Source organism: Platalea leucorodia, assembly GCF_965183815.1.
Source record: "Platalea leucorodia genome assembly, chromosome: W".
Lineage (NCBI taxonomy): Eukaryota > Metazoa > Chordata > Aves > Pelecaniformes > Threskiornithidae > Platalea > Platalea leucorodia.
The window spans coordinates 3,306,130-3,316,915 of record NC_138859.1 but is presented as its reverse complement, the minus strand read 5'-3'; the positions used below and the strand labels follow the sequence as shown (position 1 = coordinate 3,316,915).

Sequence of the window (10,786 nt, the reverse complement as noted above, 5' to 3'; positions counted from 1 at the left end):
CTTTAGTGGTGCAGATTGGGCGCTCGGACCGTTACTGGGCTTTCTTCCCTGTGCCATTCTTGTCCGCAGAGTTTGTTGAGGTTACCAAGTTCACCGGCCCGTCTGAGTGCATTGAATCTTTGCGTGGCGGCATGCGTTCGTTAATGCGATCCAGACCTCTGGCTTCTTCGAAGCTGCGGATCTTGTGCTGCGGTGAAAATCCACGAATGGCTGCGGAGAGAAGGGCCGAGACAGAAGAGTTAGTCGGAGCCGCGGATCCCCGGATAGCAGCCCGTTAGCCCACGCTAGACATGTACAGGACAGGGTCGGGGCGACAGAAAGCACGTGTCTGGCTACGGGAACCCCGAGATGGGTCCGGAGGTGATTTTTCGGCATCGCCAGCTCCTGTGGGTACCACAGCGCAGCTGGGAAGTTGAAGTCTTTGCTAGGTCACAGCAGCAAAGTCTAGGATCCAGACTGCAGCGACTTGCTCTGCTCCCTAATGGTTCCTCTTTTAATACAGTTTAGTAGGAGGAACTTGAAGACCAGACAAGTGCTCAGCGTCCCCGAACAGTGAAATCTCAGGAAACTTTCAAAGCTGAAAAACAGGATACTAAAAAAAAAAAACCAACCAAACCAACAAAAAAAGGCAAAACCAAACCAACACCACAAAGACACCAACACAAGGCTTTAACTCCAACACAAACCACACACTGCAACACCAGGAGAGGGAAACAGCTAGTCCTGGGATCACAAACGCAACGCTTCTTGCATGACCAGGAGACACACAGGCAGTCTCACGAGCGATGAAATCCCACCAAGGGCAAGCGTTATCTCTGTTTCATCACTACGAGGCCGAGTACATCATCCTTGCGGTGATGATACGGACCAAACGTTTAACTTCTTTGCATGACAGATAATTTAAGAAAAAGGGTTTTGTGCCAAATCTTTTTACGAGGACTTGGTCGGTTTACAAACAAACTTCCCTCGGTAATCAAAAAGTTCTCTACGCAGCGGTACGGCCCCGTTCATCAGTAGTTGAAGGGAGCTATCGAGGAGAAAACCTCCCCAAGACAGTAACCTCATGAATCTGTCGTTTCTACACAAACTACAGGGAGAAAACTGCTTCTCCACGCTGGGAGCACCTTATCCCGCCCGTGGGGAAGGCAAGGATTACATCGGAGCCGCGCAATCCGCTATTTCCTAGAAGATTTTGACCAAGCGTGCCGGCAGCCTTCACCGGATTGAGTTACCCAGGGGATGAACTCAGCCACGAGGCATCCGAGATCAGATTGCAGGACCCCAACACCGAGGTCTTGAGACACCAGAGCACAAACGGCTCCGGAGACAGGGAATAAAGGTATTGCACTAAGCGACAGCCTCATTAAGGCTAAAATAGACTTGAACCAGCCTGCTGTGTATTTTTTGCTTCCCAGCAGGGGCCCATCCTCTCCCACTTCTGGTGATGCAAGAGTAAAAAGCTTCCATAAGGCTGATAAAGCTCTTTAAAATTAGCGCACGCACACACAGAGATGATTTGAGTCTCTCGCCAGGTTCTAGCCATACCTTCCCGTGCCTCTACCGCTTCTACTGTGGCTGCAATACAGAAGAACAGTGGCATGCAAAAATGAAGACAGGAAAAAAAAAAAAAAAAAAAAAAACAAAGAGTGACAGTGAGTGATCTAACATCATTGCTGCGAACGCAGAGCCCACAGCCTCCCAGCCCCGGTGGAGACGACCGTAATCAAAACCAACTGGCAAGAGGAAAAAAAGGTGACAGGAGCTTGAGAGGAAGGCTGAAAGGGGACTCCCTCGGGTTCGGCCTCTGCTGAGCACTGACACGGGGGAGTCTCCTTTCCTCACATTCGCTGGACTCGTCACACAGATAAATCCGATGGAAAGAAACAGAGAAGCAGAGAGATGGCTCGCTGCTGCATGCGCCGGAGGGCTGGGGCATGCAGGCGTCCCGCGGCAAGGACAGCGGTAGCCTCGGACTAAGCCATGGGTCTCCACCTGCGTTTGCAGCCCCTCTGCTCCCAGTTCGGTGGCTCTAGGGCCTCCTGGCCACCTTCAGAAGGTAAATGACGTGGAATTTGTCCCAGAGCAAAGCCCCAGCCACCAGAGCCATGTAAGGGAAGTGACCCTGAGGGACGTGATGACTTTTTGGAGCAGTAGGGAGGAGGGGGGGCAGTTTATTCTCTGGGGGAGAGCAGGCAGCAGCAGATACCAGGCTGCTCCGCTGCTGATGCCTTGGATTACAACAAAAAAACCCCAGGCTGATGCTTCAAATCCAGTTTGGCTTCAGCTCCACCTCCTAAAAGTGTTACCAAGCAACAAGGCACCATAAAGCTGAGCAATGTCCCCCTTCCTAAATCTGCTGCAGCAGCTGTCCAAGTTTTGGTAGTCCCTGCCTCAGCATCTGGGAGGAGGCCCTTCCCTAGAACAGATCCCCTGCTTTTAGCCTCAAAACGCCATTTTTTTTTGCTTTGGACAGAATACAAAGGCCACGTGGTCCTTGAGAGGCCATGGAGGAAGAATGGAGCTGTAGCTGAACATCTTTGCTCCAGATCCAGCACTTTCCTTAGCCAATTTTGCTAAGCCGTGCTGCGAAAGGTTGGCAGGAGGCTCAGGGAGGGAAGGGGCCACGTCACTGCTACCTGCAGCCCTGTCTCTCCTCTTTTGGGGTGCAGAAGCACCCCAGAAGCGGGGCAGCCCCCTCCTCTCCCCGCCGAGCAGACGGGCTCCCGGCACGGCTGCCGAAGGAGCGCCTGTACGTTCACCAGGAGGCTGCTGCGAGCAGACGGCGCGGCGCGAAGGGACGTGCGAAACGGGAAGGGGTGAGAGAAGGAGGCACGACGGGGAAAGGAGCGTGAGAAGGGCACGAAAAGCAAGGTGCCGCTGAGGGGAGCACGGGGTGCCGGGAGCAGCAAGGGGTGGGAAGCCTGAAGCCACGGGAGGAGGCGGCAGGCAGGGTCAGGTAAAGCAACGGCAAAGGTCCAGCTTGTTTGTCCTCTCTCGGGGAGATGCACAAATCTCAGCTTCCTTACTGGGGGGAGCTCCCTGGTAGCCCCTCAGAGGAACCCCCCGAGAGGGAAAGGGTGCAGGAGAGCATCGCAGCATGCTCCCTGCGCTGTCAGCTATAGGGGCAAAGCTGCGGCACCAGGAGCGAGATGGCTGCTCGAGCCGAGCTGTAACAGCCGCCTTCCCACTCAGGCTCTGTTCCCATGCCTGCAGCAGAACTGGGGCGACAGAAACCATTATGGTTGCTATAAAAAAAAAAGAAAAAAAAAAAAATCATACTCCTCTGCGGGCAAAGAAACCCATGGGTTTGGGAGCGATACTGCATCCTCCCCACCCCCAGGAGCGGGCAGCAATATTTACACGTTTCTCACTTGTGAACTATTTAACCAAGGCAAGGCAATCCCAGAACAAGCCCTCTTCTGAGCCCGCAGGAAATTACCCAGCGCTAATAGGAAGGGGAAAGCAGGCTGGTTAGAGGCCAGCATTCAAAGGCTGGCGGCAGGAAAGGATTAAAACACTAGATTACAGGATTCCCTCTGGGGACACATGTTACTATGATAACTCATTCCCTGACCATCAGCCAATCTCCCTGCCCTGCGAGCTGAAAGCACGCAGATCGCTAGCTCGGTCCTGCTCGCAGCACACTAATAAGACAGACCAGTTGGCTGCTGAGGGAGGGAGCAAAGCATTTGCCAGCAAGCACAGAAAAGAAACCTCCAAAACCAGATCAAAACCAGGGGGCCGAGAGAAGTCTTAATACGAAACACACAGGCCTGGAAGAATCTCCTTCCTTCGACTAAATCTAAGCTTCCTCTGTTTGGGATTCACAAATTTCATAGGGTCAAAATCGGAGGGGTTTCGTTTAACAAAGAACAAACGAGCAGGCGTGTTTACTATTACATTCATATATACGCTATCACACAACAGCAGCAGATAGGTGAAGCAGAGGATGCTTATCGTGCAGCGTTAGAAGGGAAATAAATGATAAAAATTGTTGCAGAAACACACAATAAAGCAATACACATGCTTTAGGCAGGGTGCTGTTTGTTGTCTTTTTTTCCCTCGCGTTCCCCTCCTCGAGGGTATATGGGGACATCTTGGAAGGCTCTCCACATCCCACCTACATTTCTGCTTTTTCCTATTTCTGAATCCTTCCTCCCCGTGGGCCTGAACCATCCCTCGGGTCCCCTGGCACCCTGAAGTACGCCTACGGGAACTGACGGAATGGTTTTTGGGGCAGCTGAGGGCCAGGTTTAAAACTCCAGAGGGGACGCAGTGTTGTAGAGAGCAGGATCGTTCATACTCACCAGTCTGTAGGGTCTGCCTCCCCCCTGAGAGCACTCCCAGGGGCAGTGTACCTGTGGGAGTCAGGCCTTTGAGAGTCAGCACGCTCTCGCTCTCCTCTCTGCAAATAAGAGGCAACGCAACCGGTTACCCAGAGATTAACACAACGCTCAGTTAGATCCACGCAAGACTATTAGGGGTGAGCGGCACGAAAACCGGAGCCCGCCCCGCGCTGACCGCGGGCAGCGCGCGTCTGATCTGCTGGGCACCGAGCACAACCCTGCCTCGTAAATACAGGACCTCTGCTTACTCTGCCACGACGCATCAGAGTTACGGCACAGCAAACGCATCCTGAGAGGGCTAAATATACCTAATCGGCAGTATTTCTGCTGGCAAAGGTGCCGCTGCTTGAGACGAAGGTTTCTGAGAGTCAGACCACCAGGCATAGAGAAGCCACCACCTCGAGCCTTTGCTGTCTGCTCTAAAGCAACAGCCCTGTAAGATTTTATTTTTTTTCCCCCCAGCAGGACTCTGCCTGCCCGGAGCAGCCCGATCAATGTCCCCCATTACCCAGACCCCAAATCACAAGCTTCTTCCTTACCGAAGAACCGAGAAGACACGCGCCATCTTCCCAATGGCTCTAATCTTATTCCTGATGATCTCTTTACGGACTGTTGTCCCACCTTAGGGAGAGAAAGAACAAACACCAGCATGTTTAAGGTTTCCTGCTTTCCAGGCACACGTAATGTCAATATGAAGCACCTGCCTGACTCCAGGAAAAGAAATCATGGTTTACAGATTCACAGCTACACTCTTGAGAGAACAGTGCTGAGAGAATGGCGGTCAGGATGGCAGTGAGAAGGGCAACACCAACGAGATGACACACGGACTTAAAGGTCTAAAGAGTAGAACCATCAAAAGAAACGGATCGGATAGGTCTTGTTCGAAGCTCACCAGGTTTGATCACACTACACAGGATGTAACACAAATGACTCAGCCATGTAGACACAGTTTTGCAAGGCAGAACACTGACGAATCTGACTGCTGATGAACACTGCAGAACACCGGGCTGTGCTCGCCACGGGGAGGAGTGTCACGCAAGCATCAGCTTTGGCATCCAACGCGCACAGTGAACGGCTGGCCGGAGCCTTGCAACTCTGCTTTGACCCCACACAAACACAAAGTGAGATATGTGAACTCCCCTTCCGCTATACAGACCGAACGTGAGAGAAAAGCATGGAGGGTAACTGAAAACAAACAAAAATCAAAGTAAAAGAGGTAACAAATACATCTCCTCTCAGCTGAGATTCCTCACATGGCCCAACTACACATTAGGACAGTACAAGCCAAACCGGAGGTCTAACATGCACCGATGGCTCAGCCATGCACTAAGTGGCTGCATTCAGAAGTCAGATAGAAACGTGACCCCGTTTCTCAAGTTCCTGGAGGAACGCAGAAGGGTTAAAAAACACACGGCGCTTATGTTAAAACTGAAAGGGGATGAAGAGACTGCCCAACTAGTCAGCTATTCAAATCCACTCCAAGGAATCTGGTGGCACAGGCAGTGAAAATTAAGCTTGTAGCAAATTCTAGCTGGGTACCTTTCTGATAGCTTGAAATGTAGTGATCTTCAGGGAGAGGAGACACCAAGAAACAAGTAGATGAAGACAGAGATAGAAGAAACAAATTTAATTTTCATGGGAGGGAGAAAGAAAAAAAAAAAAAAAACAAACCAAAAACGAAATGCAATGGGAGAAGCGGGTTAAAGTCTCACGCTGTCGACCGAAGCAGCGGCACCTTGTTGTAACCACAACGGTGTTCTGCTTCTCTGCGGGACTGACTGTCCTCCGCCCGACACGGATCTGCACAGGCGGCTCCCCCGGGCCCCCCCGTGCATGCTCACGGCCCCCGCTCCTCGCTGCACGCCCCACGTCCGCGCCTGAGCTTCCTCTAGGCCACCACCTCGCTCTGGAGCGATCCCCCCGATATAGAAACTGCCGATCAGTTCAGCAGCTGCTTTGTCCCTTTCATGCATAGCTTAAAACCAGGGCCAAAAGCTGCATTCTGCTTTTCCGGGGGTGACATGAGAAGCTACTTTACAGAGGAGTTCACTGCAACAGATGAGAAGACTGGGTAGATATTTTGGTGCAGAAAATTTTGAATTAGGGGAAAAAATAACCACTTGGAAAGCAGGCTCTGTAAGGAGCAGGAAACCATTCTCCAGAGTAGCTGGCATGAAGCGTCTGTCGCAGTGAATATAATTTAATTTCTCTGTGACTGAATAGCAAAGGGGAAAAAAAAAAAAAAAAGTTTCCTACCCAGAACTGCACAAGGGTTGGCCAAAAAGGAACTGGAGACCCTGGCTGGGCATCCAGCTATAAATCAAGTGCCGATCACTCTCGAGCTAACATCATACACCTTCCCCACCTTCACCCCCCCACCGTTACCAGCTCGGTCGTAACAGCGTTTTTTACCTTCCAATGTCTCATCACCATCTGAAATCAACTCATCATCGGAGCATATGTTGAGGATGTTAACGAGCATTTCTGTGACTGTAAGAAGTACAGACAGGAAGATTAGAGAGGCCTGGTGCGCACGCTTGGCAGACAGAGGTATTTGGAGGACGAGCTGGACGAGCAAACGATTTCAAGGTCATTTATACTCTGGAAGTGGAAGCCCAAAGACACTTTTAGCTGCATACTGCTGGTACCTCGCAGCAGTACCCAGAGCAGACGACATACTTTACACCTTCTGCCAAGGAGGTGGATGCAGTCCAAGCACATCACAGATGAAACAGACGTGGGGAGCGGGGTGCCAACATTCATGCAGAACAGCCGGGGCTCGCTGATGGTCCCACCTCCCCACCCCGACCCGCACAACAGGCCACCTGGCTCCAAGAACGTCAAATCTGGGAGAAATTCAACCTTTGGTTCCTCAAAGTCAAAAAAAAAAACCTTTGGCATTTCAGACCTTTAAGTCGTACTCCAAACATACAACACTGGAGTGGAATTTAAACTCACCAGGAGACGTAAAAACCCTTTTGCTGAGAAATTGAGGCAAAGTCTTGGTCATATTTTAAGCTGCCTCGCCTCCTTCAGAATGAAATAAGCCTTTAAGTTGAAGTGAATGCTTCCTTTTTGGTGGGCCACAAGCCAACAGGAGATTTTAATTTCTCTGTTGCAAACCCAGAGCAAGAGAAATGTCTCCAAGTTCTGAGGTGGGGCGACACCACCCGAGATCGGCTCCATCAGCAACGCAGAAATAGCAAGAAGGGATTGTTTTATTGGTAAAAGCTTTCTAAAACAGGTATCAACAATTATTCTCATGTGAACTTTACCCAGTAATAAGCAGATCTCCTTGAACCTGAACTACTTTCCCATGCTATCTGATAGTAAGGAGTTACAACACTCTCTCAATACATTTAATAGCCTGTGGGACAGGTTTCTAACACTCAGGGTACTATGACCAGTCACCGGGCAACTCACGACAGAAACCCAAATATCTCTTACCCTTTTCCCCTACAAAAGGCAAAGACCATGTGAAGACATCCATGAAGTTTGGAAGCCAGTACGGATGAGGGGAACAGTTGAACTGCCTGATGTTCATGACGTTGTTTTCATATTTCAGTACAGCAGCTAGGAGAGAAAAAGGGAAGACAGTACGTGTCCACAAGCCCTGTCAACTTCTGGGAGTTGTACCCACGCTACTGAAACTTCATTATCCTCGAGAGGTTGCACTCATGCAGAATCAAACTACCAGCTCTCCAAAATGAGAAGGCTTAAGCAGTATTTTTCAGTTTACCCATTACGTTGTTTCACTAAAGCTCATCATAATAGCGAAGGTCAATTTAACAAAGCTGTTCGAATTTGTGCAAGTCAGAAGCGATGAACACAAGGCCAAGATCCAGAGCGGCAAAAAAAACCAAACCAACCCGCAGTTGAGAAAAGTTCCCCATCATACCCATACAGTTTTAGGGGCACTGTGAAGTTAAAAGCTTGCCTATACCAGCAGCTTCTCTTTATGGCAGCATTCATCAATAGTGCCTAGTTGTCATGTGGCTGGAAATGAAAGCATTATTCTAGGCTTTATAACTTGACAGCTAATTGTCACAGTCATACATTAAGTCTTCGAGTCGGAGAACCCAGCCACTTCCAGCTCCCCAGCTGCCGTCAGTTTAACATACAAAGCTCTTTTTCATTTCACGCATAAGAATGCAACTAGAGGAGAGGGCAGAATGGGCAAGGCAAAGGAAGACGGAGAGGGATTTCCTAAGGGCGTGAGGACAGTACTGACATCCGAGCGGCAGCAGAGCCCTGCCCTTGCCAGCCTTACCCTTGTTGTTATAGACATCTAGGTAATTTGGTGCAGAGAAGATTGTGATTAATGACGGAAAGCCTGTTGTCTGGCTCTTCCTGTACATTCGGTACCTGAAAAACAGGTCAAGTGTTAAAACACACTGGTCTTGCTAAGGATAGCATGAACGCAGACGGAGCCTGCTCAGCTACCAGGCTGCAGCACTTACCCAGCGTCCTGGGCTTCGTGAGCTCGGATTACAGATAACAAACTATTATTCTGCAAAAATTCACAAACTGCAGGATAACTGGAAAAGAAAAAGCAAGTATACATTAGCATGTAGCACAGGAGAACAGGCAGCACCCCTGGTCTTGGTTTTGGGAAGCAGCCACTTGCGGCATCCACTCGGTTTGTGTCCAGCATCCCCAAACAAGGCCAGTACGTATTACATCATTCAAAAATGAATTGCAAAGCGTTCTGTTAAACAGACTCCTGGTGCCAAATCCTCCCTATCAGCTGGGCTACAAGTGGTCTGTCAGCACAAATGCTTCTCTTTTAGACAGGAAAAGATTATTTCCTAGAGCTCCTGGTACTGTCCAATGCCTGAAAACCATTCAAAAGGCACCCTGCCAGCTAAAAGAAGCATCTCTGCTGTCCGATACCACAATTTCATAGAGCAACGTACCCAAAGAGAGCGCAATATTACAGGAGAAGAAAAAACAAACAAGATTTTGTGCATTAGAGCCAACCGAAGACTATTTCAGAGCCAGGTATGCTGTAAAGTCCCAGAGAGCGATCTGAATGGCAATTTATCTCCCCATACACCTTAGTGTAAGGGGAGACACAAAGCTCTAGCCCATCAGAGCCCCCTAAAACACCACTTACCTGTAGAAATAGGAGCAGCCTCGAACGGTGTTGTGGGCGAAATGCTCCAGCGTTTTCTCATTGCCGTAATCCTCTGATGGATCGGACCAGAGCAGGTCACACATTGGACCAAAGGCCGGAGGCTCCTTAAACCTGTCTAACTGAAAAACGTACACAAAAATCAGGACGACGTTGGCGAAAGCTGCAGTAACATACACACACCTACGGTGTGGATATGCAGAGCACAGGAGCCTCAGCCTGCAACTCCATGCAGGAATCAAGCAAGCCATTAACCCCACTATTCATTGTAAGCTACGTGAAGGGACCACGGAGATTACTTACTTTCCTAATGTCATCTAGACACGTGATTTCTGGAGACAGTCCTCCATGAACACACAGAAATTGCTGGTTTAAGAGGGCAGCAAGAGGAAGACAGTCAAATGTATCCATACACGCATCATACACTCGCTCCGAATACTTGATTCGACCTGGAAAGATGCAGGGCAGGGGGAGGAAGAGAGGGAAGAATTGAATTAATTTACCCATTTACACAACGAAGACCGCTCAGGCTGAAAGCAGAGCTTTTTTTTCTTTTTAGCCTTTTTTTTTTTTAAAGGGCGAGTCATTCACGCATCAAAACCTACATGATACAAGAAGCATTAAGCAAAGCTTTGATCAGCCAAAGTGCTGATAAGTAAGTTCAAGGAACCTAACTCCTAAGGTGATATGGAAACTCTATGTCTATGGCCCACCAAGTCGAACTTTGCACCCGTGTATTAGTGAAAACGCTGACTTTGAAAATGCTTGTTGGACATGAAGATAAAAAGGCTTCGCAGCAATCTGGACACGGTCAAGAATATTCATCTCCCTTCAAGCTATTTTCTAGAACACCTGCACTAAGATTAACATAGAAAAGAGGCTAGGCCACTGTAATAGAAAACTTAGGATACTAATAAAGCCATCCCATCGCTTTCCTACATTCATACTGCACCTCTAGACTCAAAGAGCCTTACCAGCCTCAGCTGCTAAGCAGATTATACACTGGGAAATGCAGCAGCTGTTTAATTTGGCACAGCAATATTACACAATCACTTAAGACAGGAATTGCCTTTTCGGCTGGACACAAGTGCTTTGAGTCAGAATTTGACCAAGATGCCTGCAGTTAAATGAATCTTCCTACAGGATCTTTCAGGGCTACAAGCGATCACAATCTCCGCTGGATGCCTCATCTTAACAGAGGTGAAGAGGATGTTTCAATACATTAAACAAGAGATACCACAGCCTCTCCGAAAGCAGCTTAGCTTTTACAGCAAGCCTCCAAGTATGTTCAGAAATCTCTCTCAAT

At 49.2% G+C, this 10,786-nt stretch overlaps 1 protein-coding gene across 3 annotated transcripts in view; it reads right to left on the bottom strand.

The window, feature by feature from the left end:
* LOC309601825 (serine/threonine-protein phosphatase 2B catalytic subunit gamma isoform) overlaps positions 1-10,786 on the bottom strand; it is a 34,619-nt gene continuing 23,833 nt past the window's right edge. For 2 of the 3 annotated variants that reach the window (XM_082334997.1, XM_082334999.1), the window contains exons 5-14: positions 9,784-9,929; positions 9,463-9,602; positions 8,807-8,884; positions 8,617-8,711; positions 7,794-7,919; positions 6,759-6,836; positions 4,886-4,967; positions 4,308-4,405; positions 1,546-1,575; positions 1-210 (exon numbers count right to left, since the gene is read on the bottom strand). In XM_082334997.1, coding sequence (XP_082191123.1) covers positions 32-210; positions 1,546-1,575; positions 4,308-4,405; positions 4,886-4,967; positions 6,759-6,836; positions 7,794-7,919; positions 8,617-8,711; positions 8,807-8,884; positions 9,463-9,602; positions 9,784-9,929 — 1,052 coding nt within the window. In that variant the 3' untranslated portion in view covers positions 1-31. The remainder of the gene's footprint in view (positions 211-1,545; positions 1,576-4,307; positions 4,406-4,885; positions 4,968-6,758; positions 6,837-7,793; positions 7,920-8,616; positions 8,712-8,806; positions 8,885-9,462; positions 9,603-9,783; positions 9,930-10,786) is intronic. The other variant, XM_082334998.1, reaches the window with a different exon arrangement.